The sequence below is a fragment of the Alosa alosa genome, chromosome 9, assembly GCF_017589495.1.
Source record: "Alosa alosa isolate M-15738 ecotype Scorff River chromosome 9, AALO_Geno_1.1, whole genome shotgun sequence".
Classification (NCBI taxonomy): Eukaryota; Metazoa; Chordata; class Actinopteri; order Clupeiformes; family Clupeidae; genus Alosa; species Alosa alosa.
Genome location: NC_063197.1, coordinates 1,602,940 through 1,621,948, shown reverse-complemented (window position 1 = coordinate 1,621,948; position 19,009 = coordinate 1,602,940). Strand labels below are relative to the sequence as shown.

The 19,009-nt window shown below is 40.3% G+C and overlaps 1 protein-coding gene across 3 annotated transcripts in view; it reads left to right on the top strand.

Annotated features, from left to right (window-relative positions):
• Window positions 1-1,113: 1,113 nt before the first annotated feature.
• The window catches only part of naprt (nicotinate phosphoribosyltransferase), a 54,857-nt gene continuing 36,961 nt past the window's right edge, over window positions 1,114-19,009 (top strand). Inside the window, exons 1-5 of one of the 3 annotated variants that reach the window (XM_048253170.1) lie at window positions 1,114-1,503; window positions 2,574-2,701; window positions 11,683-11,765; window positions 13,965-14,095; window positions 14,261-14,376. In XM_048253170.1, the coding sequence (XP_048109127.1) occupies window positions 1,257-1,503; window positions 2,574-2,701; window positions 11,683-11,765; window positions 13,965-14,095; window positions 14,261-14,376 (705 nt within the window). In that variant the 5' untranslated portion in view covers window positions 1,114-1,256. The remainder of the gene's footprint in view (window positions 1,504-2,573; window positions 2,702-11,682; window positions 11,766-13,964; window positions 14,096-14,260; window positions 14,377-19,009) is intronic. The other 2 variants (XM_048253171.1, XM_048253169.1) reach the window with 2 other exon arrangements.

Genomic DNA, 19,009 nt, shown 5'->3' with positions numbered 1-19,009 from the left:
TTTTACACAACAAATACGGAAAGGATGGAGGCAGCAAAAGTAGAGGAGTCATTTCAGATGGGGCAAGAACAAGGTGAATTTGTATGCTTGTCAAAACGTAGTCCTACCAGAGGAGCTGATCATCATACCAAGCACACTCGCTGTTTAAAGTCATACACCACGGTAAACTAAAACTAAAATGTTACAAAGGTGGCACAAATAATATAGGGTATTATTAGCCATGACATTACTAGGCTATGAATCGTTCGTTTTTTTTTTTTGGGGTTACAAACTTATTAAAAATCATCCCCCCCGCCCCCCTCTGGTTTTTACACAAATCGCACCCTGGGTAGATCTATAGGCTAAACTCATTTTTCAGGCATCTGACCGACCAGGTTGACACTTCAGCGTGAGAAATCGTGGGTGTGGCGTGTGAGTGTGTGAAACTAATCAAATGCGTGTGTCTCACGGCCAATGCGTGAGAGTTGGCAGATATGTAGCAATATTATAAATGTGGCGACAGAATAGCCTAGAACTTGGGTAAGCCTTGCGTTTAGTAGCCTAATTGTGGTGATAGCCAAAACTAATGTGAATCACGGACTATCCTACAATCAAAGATAGTAAAAGGTGATTAGTAGTAGGCCTACCTCGTTGCTCGCCAAATAAAAGGACGGACTGCACCCTTCACAAACCGTAAAATAAAGTTTATTAGTTTTACAGTTGGCTACAGTTGACAGTTCACCATCAGTCCACACAAACGATTCTGGTTTCCTTGCACTAGCCATTTTGCCGTAGCCTATTCTGTCTGTTTTAAAAGCGCAAGTTTTGCAAGTTTTGGTGAATTTCTGTAAAGACACAGTGCCACCTATAGGCCTGGGGTATGAAGTAACGTGTTGAGTCGTGTTGAGATGGATCCGTTTGGACGCAAATATTCTTGATACGGTTCCAGGGAAGACGGAGGAAAAAAAGATCGGTTTGGTACGTGTGGACTAGGCCTAAATCCCCATGGTAACTTATGTGCCCATGGGGGGGCTAGGTGCAGAGAATAAATCCCCATGGTAACTTATGTGCCATCTCTTTTGTGAAACCAAGTCAAGGCTAAATTCATCCAGGATAACCTAAAAATCCCAGCTTAATCCCTTATCTAGGTTTTGTGAAATACCCCTCAGGTTTACTTCTGTAAAGGCAGGGCAGGGAAAAGTTTCAGACTTCCCTGCGCTTGGCTGTGGCCGTGAAGGGAGGAGGAGCATTCACATGATAGCAATTAGTTTGAAAGCATGGCCGCGTCCACAGACCAGGCATATCTTGCCATGGAACACTCCGTGCGCTCGCGTGTTCCACCCATTCTTACGGATTTATATCAGTTTACCATGGCTTATGCCTACTGGCGTGCCGGTCGACACAATGAACATGCTGTTTTCGAGTTGTTCTTCCGAGAAAATCCATTCGACGGAGGTTTCTCGCTCTTTGCAGGACTGACCGACTGCCTGTTGTTTCTGAGAAACTTTCACTTCTCAGAGGAAGGTAAAGTATCGCTACTTCACAAATTCTCAAAAGTAAGGCTAGACTAGTCCTACTACATCATCATCATCATCGTTTGCTGTATGTCTGACAGCTCCGTATTTTCCTGTAAAGCACGAATGTTACATGGTATTTGACCGTCACTGACTGTATCAATTGAGCTCCTCCTCTTATGAGAGGTAGGCTAGGCCTAAACCTTGTCCAAAGAGTTGTCCATGTCATCCATGTGGCTATAAAAAAAAATGCTGCAAGTTTCTGTAGAGCTTGTCAAATGTGCCCCTCTGACCCTTCTTAAAGTGATTTCTCAAAGGTATTGTGTATACTATCGGAGTAAGGATAAAAGCTGTTAATCACTCTGTATCAATGGGAGATGATATCCATGAGCACATGTATTGTTATTATTATTATTTTAATTATTTATTTTTGAGCACATACATGTATTATTCAATGATTCTTTCACACAAACTTAGGTCACAGACCACTTTGAGGTGCAAACAATATCGGATTTTTGCACCAGCTTATGGAGCTTATACTATGCAAACAGCTTTTGTAGTCAGAGGTCACTAACAAAGTATACTTGAGTAAAACTGCTAGCAAGTCAGACCCACACAAAAACAACATAAATTACATTTATTTCTGCACAAACACAGACACCATACTGTACCAGGACATTAGCGACAATGTGTAAAGACACATGCAGAGGGGGGCTGCTGAGGTTGCTCAAGCACCTGCCCCTTTGCCCCTAATATCCTTAGTACAATTTACCGTTCATATTTAAAAATAATTTAGGAAATAATAATTTATGTTTAAACAAAAATACCTAGCTGTAGAAGTGAACTTTTAGTGGCCTTGCAGCCAAAGGTCCCTGCACGGCCCTGATGTTGGTTATTAAAGTTGCCATGCTACTAAGTCTTGCCTGTGTTACAGCGTTACACTGTCATTACAGTCTCATTCCATTTCAGAAGTCGTTGTAATGTTTATAAAGATTGTAATGCATTTTTTAAAAAAAATAAAAATGTCACTGACTATTCATGAGAAATATCAATATTTATATCTGATTTTATTGTGTGTAGATATAAAATATCTGCAGACAGTGCTTCCTCCAGATACCGATCCTACCTTTTTCTCCTTCCTGACAACCCTGGACTGCTCTGCTGTCTCCATAAGCTCTGTTCCTGAGGGTAGCACTGTGTTTGCAAGGGTGAGTCAGTGGCTATTTATTTTATTATAACAGTGCATGAGATCTAGTACCCTCCAGAATTATTGGCACCTCTGCTAAAGTTGACTAAAAAGAGGAATATAAAATCATCTTTTGGAAATTGATCTTAATGCCTTAAGTAATAAAATGAGGAAATATCCAACCTTTAAGGACACCAGTTAGCCTATTAGCTGGTTTGATTTACATTGAGCTCAATGAGCATAAAAATAAAAACATTCCCATCTCTAGGTATGGTGAAGGGTATGTGATGATGTGGGGCTATTTTAATTCCAAAGGCAAAGGGAACTTTGTCAGGATGAATAGTATCCTGGATCCATGAAATAACTGGCCTTTAAAAATAAAAATCTGCCTGCCTCTATGGGAATTTAACATAGGGGTGCCAATAATGCACCCTGTATTTTAAGGAAGAACATTTATTTATTTATTTATTTATTTATTTATTTATTTATTTATGATACATTACTCATTCACAAAGAAAATTGGTGTTTTTAAAGGTTGGATATTTCCTAATTGTTTAACTTAATTTTATGTTCCTCTTTTTAGTCAACTTTAGCAAAGGTGCCAATAATTTTGGAGGGTACTGTATGTGAAAAATCTCCTTTAAGAGATTTAGGAGTAGCAAAGCAATGCACTGTTTTGTTAGCCGGTGGCTTCTTCTACTTTTTATTACAGTGCATGAAAATGCACTGTTCTGTTATCCAAAGTCGCCGTCGTCTCCTTCTTCTTATTATTCTTCAAGCCAAAATTTCTGTGTCTAATTCAGCTTCAACTGTTTATAAAGTACACTTAAGCAATGCATTTTTCGTTTTTGTAAACTTTATACTTTTTGAGATATTAACAAAAAACAAGCTTATTTTTCCCCATAGACTTTGCATTAGCATTGTAAAGGGCCAATTAAGCTGATTTGCACCTGTATCAACTGCCAGCTGCTCAACTAGGCCCCCACAAAGAACCAATTAAACGGAATTGCACCTGTATCAATTGCAACTCAATCAACTCTTTCTGTAGCTGCGTTTCCATCCAGCTCATACAAATTAGTGATGCGCATAAATAAAAGTGCATTAGTCATTGTTTCCAACACCTGGTTTATTCTAATTATTTGGGGACACTGACTCACACCGCACTGTAGAGGACTAAGAGGATAAGTGGGCCTTTTCGGCAGATATGTGGGTGATTATCATGTCTGACCTCAACAATAAAGACTCCCTGAATGCGGTGTGCTTGCATTAAAATGAGTCAGCGGATTTTGCTAAATGTGGTTTGCTTGCATTAAAATGAGTCAGCTGATTTTGCAACAACACGCCAACAAACACAGGTGTGCAGTGGCTATTCAAAACTATGTAAAACATGATGTGCAATAAACTGACACTTCGAATAGCCCAGGCTACTTTGGGTTTACCACTAGGTGGCAGTCTCGCAAGGTCACTTCCCGGAAACATTACAGGCAATACTTCTCAGGTGCTGAAGAGGAAAATGAAAAAGTTGAAAGATATTGCAGCAGGTGCGTTTTTGCCAGACAATGCTGGATGAGTCCACCTTTCTACTAAGACAAGATGACTCTGACCACGACAATCAGGGGAGACCAGGGGCCTCATTACAGAAAAATATCCTAACTGCTTGTCCTATCTTAACTTAAGTTTCAAAGATAGGAAAAATCCTATCTTCCTATTACAGAAGCAGTTCCTAAACTCATGGCTGTGTCCTATCTTATCTCAGACCTCCTATCTTATCTTAACTTAAAGGTCCAGTATGTAGGAAATAATGGAAAATAAACTGTAACCATTCAGAAAATTATCACCATATGTTGTCAGGGAGTAAGGAAACACGATGAATTGACGTAATGGCTTATTTGACAACATTACTCTAACCCGTAAAACCCATGAAAAAAAATGAGTTACGGAGGAATCTCTTGGAATTTTAGTTTATGTTTTGAAGCGATTCATTCTAGAATAGCGTATTAATAATGGGCTAGCACGTCCTCCTATTTGGGTTGCCAAATTAGCAAAGGCCAACTGTCAACAGCTGTCAGTTGTAGCCTAGTCATGAACGCCTACGAGAGGCAGGCAAATTTACAAAATTAAAACAAGAAACAAATTAAGTGGACATCGGAGGAGCTTCCTGATATGGTGACGTCTTCGTCAAACGAAGAATATCAAGTCTGACGCAGAGCTGGCCATATTTCTCCACAACAGGTAGCCTAGGCTAAACTTAATCTGCATCGCTGACTTCAGCTAAATATGTTACGTTGGTTAGAGAGGTATTTTTTGTTTTCATTGTTTCCTTAATGTGTAGCTGGGTCATGGTTGGAGAAACGTTAAAGCAGCTGCAGGTCAACTAACGTTAGCTAAGTCTTCATTACATCTGGCAACCCAGAAGAGGCTCGCGTCTGGTAGTCTTGAGAACGTTCACCAGTGTTTTGATTTTGGCCTACAGAACGTTCGGTAACAATCCTACAAATCGCACCTTTAACAGATATCGCTCTGTTCTAGAATCTTTGACTGTCAGTTAGATTTTTAAATCGGCAATCGTCCTGTCATGCCTGTTTCTATGATTAGAATGTATACAAGACTGCCTGTATCTATGAGAATGTATCTCTTAGAATGTCAGGTTGCAAAGATGGTGTTCTAAAGACAGTTGTTTGCTCAAGATGGACAAACCATAATGGTTATGGTTATGGTTATGGATTTAGCAGACGCCTTTGTCCAAAGCGACACATAAATACAAAACAACATAATATTTGATGAACAGGGAACAGATTAAAATGTAGGTCAAATATAGTAAGGAGAATAGTTGTAGTACACAATAATATCAATTCAAGCAATAGCCTAATAAAAGCAATGTAAAAAAAGGGGAAAGGCAATAATAAAACAATAATGTCAATTCAATCAATAATATAAAAACAATGACATGCTAAGACTACATTAAGGAGAATATCAATAATAAACAATAATGTCAAATTAATTAACAGCCCAATTAAAATAAAACAACATTATATAAACCATAACACATAAGCTGGCTTAAACAACTAAGTATATGTTGAATAGGAATGTCTTTAGACCCCTCTTAAACGACCCAAAACTACCACAGGAACGGAGAGCACTGGGCAGTTCATTCCACCAACATGGAACCACTGAAGAAAAGAGTCTGGAATTAGACCCAGTTTTCATGACTGGTCGACACAACATACGCTCACCAGAAGACCGCAGTGGGCGGTTGGGGATGTAAGGCTTGATTATTGAATTAAAATAACTAGGAGCAGATCTAGTTAGTGTCCTATAGGCCAAAGTGAGAGATTTAAATTTAATTCTGGCTACTATAGGGAGCCAATGGAGGGTAACTAGGAGAGGAGTTACATGTGTCCTCTTTGGCTGATTGAAGACCAGGCGTGCTCCAGCATTTTGAATCAGCTGTAATGATCTTGTTACACAAGCGGGTAAGCCAGCTAATAGTGAATTACAATAGTCCAGCTTAGAGATGACCATGGTCTGAACAAGAAGTTGTGTGGAATCTTGTGTCAGATAAGGTCTGATCTTCCTAATGTTGTAAAGCATAAACCGACATGACTTTGCAATAGAACCTATATGCTCAGAGAAGTTAAGTCGGTCATCAATTACAACGCCCAAGTTGCGTGCCGATCTAGTTGGGGTCAGTGAAGTTGAGTCAAGCTGGATGCTAATCTGTTGGGGAATAGCTGTTTTAGCTGGAAATACCAAAAACTCTGTTTTTGAGAGATTAAGCTGAAGGTGCCGATCTTTCATCCAGGCTGAAATATCCTTAAGGCATGCAGAAATCCGGTGGGAAACACTAGAGTCATCAGGTGGGAAAGACAGGTAAAGTTGAGTGTCGTCTGCATAACAGTGATAGTCAAATCCATGGGAGCGAATGGTATCACCTAAGGAAGTGGTGTAAATAGAGAAAAACAAGGGTCCTAATACTGATCCCTGAGGCACACCTGTGGTGAGGTCATGAGACTTAGATACCTGTCCCTGATAATATCAGAGAAAAATAGGTCTAGGTTAGGCCTATGTAGGAAGAGAGTGTGTCAATATTGATTCATTGGATGAACAGGATAAAAAAATGGAAAAACAAAAAACATATTTATAATAATACATACCAGTAATAGTCTAATATTCTGTTATAATTATTCATATTTAATTGTTATAAATATTATAAATGTTTTAAAACACATAGCTTATAGGCTACATTTTTAAGTTTTCACTTAATTAACTTATTTAGTGAAATATGCTTTATGGTGTCCCTAACAGCCATGTCCATCATCTTGTCATAGGCTAGGCAACCACTCTCACAAGACTGTTGCAGTCAGTTTTGGCAGTTATTTTGCATTTAGGACAGGGTATGTGCCATCCTAAGTTAGGATTCCTAAGTTAGGAAATTCTTGAGTTAGGATGGTTCTGTAATGGCCAAATTCCTATCTTAAGTTAAGATAGGCCTTTTTCCTAAATGCAGTTAGGAAACATGCTTCTGTAATACCAAAAATCCTAAATGCCATCCTAAACTGAGATAAGATAGGATTTCAGAGTTAGGAAGTTTCTGTAATGAGGCCCCAGGATCACCACATAATCAGGGGAGACCACACGCCAGTTCAAAAACAATAGAAAGAGTGACTGAACACCGTGCTGAGGAGGCAGTTCCTTCTCCATCACGGGACGGGCCAAGCGGAGTGGGTGATGGGCCGAGTCGTGCTTGCAAGAGGGCGATAGCGACACAGATGTTACCGATCAAGAGGAGGAGGAATTATGGAGCCCGACAGCAGTAGAAATGTGGTATTATTGTTTTGTAGCCCCCTCCCCCCAATGGGGGTTTTGTGAACAGAAAAACTATATTTATCTTACAAAAGTCCTCAAAAGTCCTTTGACCCAGAAATGTAAGTGTCAGGCTCAAACAGTGCATATTTCATAAAAGACGCTATGTCTTTATTTCTAGAAAAAAAACAGGGATTTTGATGAAAACTAGCCGTTTCCCGTAGCTGTTTAGCTTGGGATTTCTCAGGAACAGAGGCATGTAGAAATAAACGGCTTGTAGCCACTGAGAGCTTAAAGTCTCACCTTTCAAACGAGCCATAGTATGTGTCCATAGCTAAAAGATAGAATACGCTGTGGCTCTACAAAAATCGTCAACAATGATCTAGATTACGGGCCAAAGCTTCCGAAAACAGCGTGGCATTCAAAGTGTTCAACTAGGTGTATCAACATTAAAGCGTTTTGGGAGGAGCAACCCCAAAATCTGGCCATTTCTTATGTACAGATGTATTGTATACATGAGAAACACTCTTGCGCGCATTCTGCCATGGCGTGCTTAATATTCTGATACAGCTTCATGTTTTCCCCCATTACAGTGTCACACGGTGGCATATTTCCCGACATTACCATATATATATATATATATATATATATATATATAACCCTCTATGAGGCTACATTGTTAAATAGTGAAAACCCCATTCCCCCAGTGATCACCCACTTTGGATATTGGAGCTTGTGTGCAGCCGACTGTGCAGCTTTAGTTTTAACTTGACGTGAAGTCATAATCCCAGAGCCTACTCCTCGAATCTGTCCATTTCTTTCCAATTTGACGGAAGTCATCCATATATTTGCACAGATGTCTGCACTATTATTGAGCAGCGTTTCTATTCGCCTGTCTCTTGATTTGTTTGTAGAGGCTGGTATTGTTATGCCAGTCTCTACTGTATTCGAAACTGCAGGTGTCAGTCTACATCTTGGTTAGCATAGATATTTGGGTGCCTGGAGTCTGGATTGAGTGCTGAAGTGGGGAGCTCTGATGGCGACATCGGGAGCCATGAAGCAACAAACTGTCGCTGTCTAAGGGCTAGTCCACACATACGAAACCGATCTTTTTTTCCTCCGTCTTCCCTGAAACCGCATCAAGAATATTTGCGTCCAAACGGATCCATCTCAACACGACTCAACACGTTACTTCATACCCCAGGCCTATAGGTGGCACTGTTTCTTTACAGAAATTGACCAAAGTTTGTGCTTTACAAACAGACAGAATAGGCTATGGCGAAATGGCTAGTGTAAGGAAACCAGAATTGTTTGTGTGGACTGATGGTGAACTGTCAACTGTAAAACTAATAAACTTTATTTTACGGTTTGTGAAGGGTGCAGTCCTGTCCTTTATTTGGCTAACGCAGGTAGGCCTACTAATCACCTTTACTTCCTTTGGTTGTAGGATAGTCCGTGATTCACATTAGTTTTGGCTATCACCGCAATTAGGCTACTAAACGCAAGGCTTACCCAAGTTCTAGGCTATTCTGTCGCCACATTTATAATATTGCTATAAAACCTTCGTTAGTAACAGTCAATACGTTTGCCTGCATCAAATCAAATCGCGCATTTGCATTCAGTGTGCTACCATCGGCTTAACGTGAGTTCTAAGCGTCTTTGTATGCTTATATCTGATTTCACTCGACTGTGAATGCATGTATATATGTTGTAAGACATGTAAAATAAATGAATGACACTGGCACTACGCACAAATTAATGTAGCCTAAACTTACACCGCACTTTCCTAATAAATTAAGTTCTCTCGCGTCACTGACAGTAGCTAGAATGCATTAAAAAACACCGGGAAAAAACAGTGTTCAGTCCACCAAGTCATAAGCTATCGGCGCTGCGCAGCACCAGTTGTGATATTTATCGTACGGAGTGTAATCGTAGGTAATATCATGTATGAAAACTAGTATTGTTAGGCAATACTACAAGTGCAAGTCCAGGGCAGCTGAGGTGTGGCGATGACATCATCGATACGCAAGCAGGATGTGCGGTTTCGCTGTCTAAACGAATTCAAACGGGCTACGGTTTCAGATTTCTCCACTCTGGGACCAGGTTTCAGAAAAGTGCGGTTTCGGGCAGTGCGTTTACAGGATTCGTTTGGACGCTCGGCCAAGACGAAGCAAAACCTCTGCGTTTAACCTAAAAAGCGTCTCCGTGTGGACGGGCCCTAAAGCCACCGAGCTGCTGATCAGCAAGAAGATCACCCATCATGACTTCAGACTGTTCTGTTCTTCCGGTGCTCTCCAGACTGCCAGTGAAATCTCCGGGTTTGTCAGTTGTAACGTTAAAGACCTTTGTTGGCATTGATAGATAGATAGATAGATAGATAGATAGATAGATAGATAGATACTTTATTGATCCCTAAGGGGAAATTGCATTGGTTGTTAACAGCTGTGCACAGTTTCACGTGGGTCATCATTGCCCTTGGACATTTTTAGGTTGGAAATTGGACTAATTTAACATTTTTACTTTTTATTTATTAATTTGTTTGTTGTCTGTCTATGCCTTGGTGTCACAGGTACACTGGCGACTATGCAGCTCCGTCCGGCATGTAGTGTCTTTGTGTGTCAATAACAATGTCTTATACTGTATGTGGAGCACTTTGGGTTGCACTCTGTGCATGTTAAATGCGCTATACAAATAAAATTGACTTGACTTGATATTATGAGAAGCAGCTGCCATTGAAACTTTCTTTCTCAACAATGAGTTTTTAAATTATGGATCTACACACCTTGACTCTTTATAAACAAACCTCAAAGCGAAAGTGAAATTTTTACTGTAGGCCTTTGCTATTCACCATGCTTACGTTTTCAAAATCAAAGACTGGTTTGTGTTCTTTCTGGATTTAAATGGCCTTCAGAAGGTCAAGGAGAAAGTCCACGTTCCACGTTGTCATATCATCCTAAATTAATGAGGTGGTGGATCAGTCCGGTTCTATTTTAAATCACGCCTTTCATAAGGCCGCCGATTTAGAACTTTCGCGCTGTGGGTGTGACAGAAGCGGCAATGGGAGAATATGCGTAACACAGAGTTGCGTAACTGAAGTGCGTAAGAAAAAGCTTACGCGCGAATGGGAGAATTCCCCCCCCCCTAGTGACTAACTGATGAAATGCATTATTGACATTTCTGACAAAATATGTGATTTAACATTATGCTTTCTATAACTACATACTGAGAGGAGTAGTGTTGCCGCGATTAGTCGACTTAGTAGACATAATCGACCATGAAAATTAGTCGACGGCAATTTTTGCTGTATTTTCACTGTAATTCACCTCCAGAGCATTCAGAGCTAGTCTGTACTGTTTTATTAACTCTTGAGAAGTACAATGACTGTCTTTGGATGTTAAACAGGCTACTTAGACTTTGGCAGTAATGTTTTAAACCCCGCCATGCATGCAAATGTAAACACAAACAGCATCGCTGCGTGCTTGCTTGCTTTCAGCGTGATTCATTATTAGGCAGCTAAGCGTAGTAGGCTAGTCCAGCTAAGCATAGTAGGCTAGTCCAGACTTATTAATATGGTATACTATAGCCTAATGGAAATGCAGATACTTATGCTATGCTTTGATCAATAATGGCTTCGCCCAGGTGGCAAAAATCTGAATTTCTACATCGTTTTTAAGCAAAATCATTTCTATTTCACGTTTGATTGTAAAACCAATATGTCACCTAAGATAAAAAGCATCCGATAAACATGGACATTGTTCAGTGCTTCATCTCCAAGAACGGCTACAAGCGTGGCATTGCGGGCATTGCAGTCTAAAATCAAAACATTTCAGACTAATCCGGCAATCCAAAGGTCGAAATGCTAGCTGTGTGATTGGTAAATTAGCTGAGGGTGATGCAACAGGCCAAAACACAAACTAAAACATAAACAGTATTTGCAGGCTGTATTGTGAATATCCTAGCTGTACTATTGTTGTCAAGCCAGTATTTGAAAATAACATGTTTCTTTAACGTTTTTTATGATTTCTTACAATAAATGTCTTACATATAGCACCTTTAAGTGGCCGAATACTGGTTGTTCCCATATAAAAACATTTCACTCTTCATCTGTGTTTGTATTGTATTCATACAGTGTTTGTATGTTCTTTGCAATATCTGTAAATAGAATAGAACATTGATAGAGGTGTATTTCATTGTTTTCAGGTTCCTCTGCTAGAGGTTTCTGGTCCCCTAGCTGTTGTCCAGCTTCTGGAGACCAGCCTTTTGTGTTTGGTCAACTATGCCAGGTACATTTCTAATGAGTGAATAAAAGCACAAAATACAGTTTATCCTCTCTAATACCATTTTAAGACCAACAACCAGGGCTGGATCAGTGTTATGTAATTTCGGACCAAGCCAGCCACTGTTTGTTATACCCAGGCTCCCTGTCGGTTGCTAGTGACCTCACAACAGATGATGAAGAGTTCATGACAATCATGGATATCAATTTAGGTGTTCAAGATATGCTTCAAATGTTTTCCATAATCTTCATCACATAGTCACTGGAGGATGGTCTACTGACATTACTGATGAAAGGAAAGTAAATTTGAGCTGTTCTAGCTCATTCTGAAATTAAATTAAATTATAGACCCATTTGCAACCAAAATGATACAAATATCTGTCCCTAGAATCAATTCTTTATTAATTCTCGTTGAACACTGGTCTGAAATAGTCTGGAGATTCCGCCCGCCTATATTAGATAGACTGATGTGATATGGTACCCCACGATACAAGGGACATGAGTAATGAGCATCATTTGTTTTTGCTAAATTATTTTTCCTATATTTTAAGACAACTGTTGTTTACTTGCAAGATAAGTATTTATTCCCAAGTTTTTATCAGGAGAAGTTTTTATCCCCAGGCCATCCGAACTCTGAACTCACACTATACTGACTTTGCACACATTCACTCCTCAGCACTCTCAAACATTTCCCAACTCTGAACTCACATTATACTGACTTTGCACTCATTCACTCCTCAGCACTCATGACCCCCCCCCCCACCCACACACACCTACAAGACTTTTAGCACTTTTACATCCCTCTCCCTATGCTACAGACCTTTTATTTATTTTCTTATTTCATCACTTGCGTCAAAAACACACACACACACACACACACACACACACACACACACACACATATCTGACTTTCTCCAACTTTTGCACACTTTTTATTTATTATTTTTGATTTTCTCCTCCATCTACCCATGTCCTTGATTGCCCTAGCCTTTCTGCCCCCCACCCCCCACTCCACCCCCATCCCCCAACACACACACTTACATCATCACTGTCATCACTTCACATACATACAGCACACTGCTTGCTACAGTAAGCCTCCTCTACATACTTGCTGCACACTGCCCCCCCACACATACACAGCACATTGTCTTCAGGATCTTCTCCAACACACATCCCTTCTACATACTTACAGCACACTGCCCCCACCTACCCACACACACACACACACACACACACACACACACACAGTCACTGCTCCACTCCTCCCGCCCACACACACATCTTCACTGTCATCACTCACATACATTACATACAGTACTCTGCTTGCAATAGTAAGTCCCCTGACCCCCCCCACACACACACACTTACATCATCACTGTCATCACTTCACATACATACAGCACACTGCTTGCTACAGTAAGCCTCCTCTACATACTTGCTGCACACTGCCCCCCCACACACACAGCACATTGTCTTGTGGATCTTCTCCAACACACATCCTCTACATACTTACAGCACACTGCCCCCACCTACCCACCTACACACACTACACACACACACACACACAGTCACTGCTCCACCCCCTCCTGCCCACACACACACATCTTCACTGTCATCACTCACATACATTACATACAGTACTCTGCTTGCAATAGTAAGTCCCTGCCCCACATACACAGCACATTATTTCATCAGGAAGCTTCTCCAACACACATCCCCAACATACTTACAGCACACTGCCCCCCACCCCAATACACAGCACATTGTCTCATGAGGAAGCTTCTCCAACACACATATTGCACACTGCCCTCTCCCCACATACACAGCACACTATCCCATCTCCCCTGTCATCCCCCAACACACACACCAAGACCCCTGGCAGTTGGGTTAGCCCCTTGAGCCGTGGATCTGCCCAAGGTTTCTTCCTTGGTAAGGGAGTTTTCCTTGCCCCTGTTGCTCTTTGGGTGCTCCTTTGTTGGTGCCCTCCACCCAATCCCAATCCTCCCCCACCTTTTTTTATGCAGCCCTTGCCACTTAATCTACTAAACCCCTCTTCTACTGCACTTTTACCCCCCATTAATGCACAAATAGGCTGACACCAGACATAATTTCACTGCATTTCTTACTTCCAGTAACTATATGCATGTGACAATAAACTTCCTTGTATCCTTGTATCCTTGTATTCTGTACATCTGTTTTCTTGCAGTCTGGTTTGCAGTAATGCTGCACGTTTCCGGCTGGCTGCGGGCCCCAAACTGAAGCTGATTGAGTTGGGCCTCAGAAGAGCTCAAGGACCAGATGGAGGTCTCTCTGCTTCACGATACTCTCACATTGGAGGTGAGGTGACACTTGTGTTCGCTTTCTTACATTTTTCACTCTGAAAAATTGTTACTGATATCTTGTCATTTTAACTGTAAGTATACTGGTGGAGGCTTGGCCTTTCTTGCACCCTCCCACATGATCTCCTATGGCTCACTCATGATCACCTGTTGTCCCTTTTAGGTTTTGACATGACTTCAAATGTTATGGCCGGTCTGCTGTTCGGTGTCCCTGTGTCTGGAACTATGGCCCATTCTTATGTCACTTCCTTTTCTTCTTTAGAAGAGGTGTGGCCTCGGGTAAGTAGTGAAAGCAATGCAAAACAGAGCAAAAGTGTCATTGAACATTTGATCTTGCACCACCACCCCTTAAACAATTTATGAGCCTTTGTAGACCCACAAGTAACATAAGGACCACAAGAGCATCATCTAAGTGTGTTTAGGCATTCCACCTTTGGCCAAACCGCTTTCTCAGTGAAAACATCAGTTGTTGTGGAATAGCATCCCTGTCATTATTAGACAAAGCACCACATTCACCACCTTTAAATTAGGCCGTAAGAAATGGTTGAAAGCAAACCAACGTTGTAAACATTTCTAGTCATTGATTCTTGTCTCTGTGTTTATTTTCATCTTATTTCATGTTTTTTTTCCTTTTCATTACTCAATTTTATTACTCTGTACTGTACATATCACTGTGATGTGTGTGTTGGGTTATTGCCCCCACTCATACATTTTGTCTTTTAATTAATTTGATTTATAGCATCAACTCCTGTCCAGGGACAACAGATGTAAATTAGCCTTGTGGCTATAATCTGGTCCAATTATATATTGTTCATTGTCCCTGTCAAATAAACATAAATAAATAACCCATAGCGTCCATGAAGCCATGCATTAGAAATCACACACCAGCCTGGTGGAAGATTCATCCCAGAAATTAATACTGTCACCTTAAACAGGTTAACTAATTGTATTTCTCCTTATCTGTACTTATTTCCTCTGTATCTACTGTGTATCATATCAACTTTTTTTTCCAACACATATTTCCAATGAGGATATTCACATGAAATTTTCACCAGACATTAGTATTAACTCAGGAAATCCACACATATAAAGAAATCTAAACATTAAAGTCCATAAATAAAGTTATGTGTAGAATGACACAGAAAAAAAGTAAAGTAACGTGCCAACTGAACTTTTTTAAATACTTTGTAGAAAAGCCTTTTTTTTGTAAAGACAGCCTCATATATGAAGAAACTGATCAGTTGCAGTATTCAGGTGTGATTTTGGTCCATTCTTCTAAACAATCTTGAGGATTCCATGGGGGCCTCTTGTGAATCCTGATCTTCAGTTCCTTCCACAAATGCTCAATTGGATCAAAAGTCAGAGCTTTGATTTTCTTTCTCTGAAACCAATTGAGAATTTCATTTGATGTATGCTTTGGATCGTTGTCCTGCTGGAAGGTCAACCCATGTCTCATCCTCATCATTCTAGCGAATGCCAAGATTCTCCCAGAAAAAATGGCTCCATTTATTGTTCCTTCAACTGTATGCAGTCTGCAAATAGCATGATATAAAAAACAGCCCCACACCATGATACCTCGACCTCCAAACTTCACTGTTGGTGTAATTTTTTTAGGGTGATGTGCAGTGCTATTTCTTCTCCAAACATGTGTAGTAGCCTGACGTCGTCATGACCGAGTAATCACTGGCTCCTCTGCAGATGGTCACGTTCCACCGCAACATCCGCAACCTGTCTCCAACCCACTTTTCCTCTGTTGTCTCCTCTGGTCTACCTCCACTCAGCACATTGCCCTCTCTGGAGGTTAATGATGCCACAGACTCGCTTTACTCAACACTGAGCTTAAGTCTGGAAGAACTGTGCCCTCTTACTACAAGCTCCATGCAATCTCACTCATGGCTTAATGGGTGAGATTGCATGGATAATTTGTGCCATTTTCTCTCAGCACAAGAGAGAAAATGGCACAAATCTAAACAAACCGATGGCCTTATAAACTACAAGACACTCCTATCCTCCTTTTCAGCCAGCATCACTGCTGCAAAGGTGGTTTTCTACAATGACAAAATGAACAGTGTCACAGACACTCGGAAACTTTTCTCAACCTTCAAATCACTACTCAACCCTCAGCCTCCTCCCACTCCTACCAGCCTTACTGCTGATACCTTTGCCTCATTTTTTACAAAGTGCCGGCAATCAGCAGCCAATTCTCTACATGTCCCTCCTTGCACCTCGCAGGGTGCGACCGAATCAGACATTGCACTTCCACAACCTTTGACGATTGTTGCCACTTAATTTTCTGCATTTGCGCCTCACTTTGAGTGAGGTATCTACAGTAGACTCCTGACATGTAGCCATCCTCTTACATGCTTGTTGGACCCTATATTTACAAACTAACTTCAGTCCATCAGCCCGATCATCACACCAGCTATCACATGTGATCAATGCTTCGCTAACCTCTGGCACATTTCCAACAGCATTCGAAACGGCTCAAGTAACACTGTTACTTAAGAAACCTTCTCTCAACCCTGCTCAAGTTGAGAACTATCGTCTCACTTCTATCCTTCCTATCCAAAGGAATTCCTTCATGGAACAAGAGTGGCCACTCAACCGAAACAGCTCAGTTGTCTGTGACCGAAGGCTTAAAGGAAGCCAGGGCGACTGCACGGTCATCAGTACTCTTTGTGCTTAACTTATTGGCTGCCTTTGACACGGTTAATCACCACATCCTTCTCTCTGTACTCTCAAACATGAGCATCTCGGGCTCTGCTCTCTCCTGGTTTGAATCCTACCTCACAGGGCGCTTGTTTAACGTATTGTGGCTCGGACATTTTGTTAATTTTGTCACCTATTTTTAATTTAGTCTTGTGACGAAATGTCCTTTTCAGTCTTTGTCACATTCAGTCATTCAAATATCATATTTGTTAGTCAAGTTTTAGTCAACTAAAAGTCTCGTCATTTAAGTATAGTTTTAGTCAAAAGAAAACTCAAGGTATCTTTAGTCAAATTTTTTTTTTTTTTTTAAATACTTCTGAAATACTTCTTGACCATTTCAGTCAAATAGTGTTTCACACATCTCAATTTTATGTCCACAGGGCTTCTTGTCAGTTATTACTCATTCTGACTTTTTGTCAGTCAGTAAGTTTACATACACAGTTAAGTCGAGCTACAGTTATAGCACGGCTATGGGATTGGACTGGACCACTGTCATTATCTTTGTTTACGTGACGAAAGAAAACCCCTTTTGTAGACCCCAGTATGAATGTTGAAAAGTCAGGGAATTATATCTTTTGGGGGGCAAAATCATGGAATATCAGGGAATTTTGTTATAGGAGTTTAAAATTGACTTGCCAAAATACATTAATACATACAGTATATTTACACGCAGCCTTGGTGTTTATTGAGTTATTAGCTTTTTCCATTACTGCTTGCTTGAGTGGTTGTAGTTAGTCCTATCTGTTTTTTCAATGCCCATTTTTTGATTTCCCGATTGGTCATGGAAATGACAGATTTTTGTTAGGGAAAAGTCATGGAATGTTACAATTTGACTTAGAGTGGGGACCCTGGTAAAGATACACTAACATCAGAGCCTTTTTATTATAGTGGAAAAAAGGTTTATTGTGAATGTGTAATCATTTTTAGTTTATTTCAAGTTCATTGATGAATAGAATCTATTGGAAATGCATTTGAGTATAGAAAATATTAAATTAATACAGAGACGGACTGTATATAGGCCTAAAACTCATGATTCCTGATATCCCAGTGATTGACATGCGTGCGCGGTCACATCTGGCCCTCGACAGCGACAAGAAAACATTTGCTTCCCTTTCTATCATCAAAGTTGCCCATCCCTGGTATACTATGCCCCAAACATTCCATATTAGCTTCATTAGCTTACTTGCTAGCGAACTTTGCATATCAGTGTAACTAGTTGAATAGTTGAGATTACTTGCTGAACATTTTTGTATAGACATTTTGGGGGATGTTAGTTAATTTATGTATGAGAGAAGCTGTTGCGTTGTGGCATAAGGCTTAGTTAGCTTGCTAACTCTGGCAGAAATCCAAAAATCTGGCAGAAATATTGCACCTGCAATATGATTGGCTCCCAGGATCCTGCAATCTGATTGGTTGTTGGAATTATGCATTCTGATTGTCTGTTAGTAGTTGGCTGTTAGAAGTAGCCATTACACATTCTCCTCTTTCACATGGAAGGCTGTCTGTACTTACAACCGTCATAAAGAGACATTTCTCTGCATTACGCTCTTATTTCAGGGAAAGCAAGCTAGCATCATATCATTGATTCCAATGGGAAAGACAGCTTGTAGTCGCTCATTACCAGGGTTGTATTGGAGGCTAAACGCAAGTTAACACAGTTTATCCACCTCAGAAATTTTTTCCACCTCTTATTAGAGTTTATCCACTTCTCAAAAGATGTTTATTCACCAATTGCAACTTTTAACATTCAAATCACACTGTATTGTCCACATTCACAATATGTACACTCATCAACACTCTATGAACCATTTTTACCACTGGTATTGTTATAAACATTGGACAATAACCTCCACCATCATCAAACATGTTCCAAATGCCTTTTTTTTTATCTGATAGCATATGGTGCAGTCCATCTTAACTTGGATCACAGAATTCATAGTTTACCCACCTCTTATTTTACCACTAAACCCCTGCATGTTACATTTAGTTATTAATTCACAGGACATTCAATCCTTTTACTAACACAACGGTTAGGAAGATATATGTATATGTAACCGACTCATGCTGAAACTATGTAAGTTGCCAATCTAATTTGCTAACAAATACCCCAGTGTTGAGGATGAATTTAGCTCGTAGCTAACACTTACCATAAGCTCCAGTATAAAACTGTTAGCTTGCTAACTAGCTAACTGTGGAACTTCGG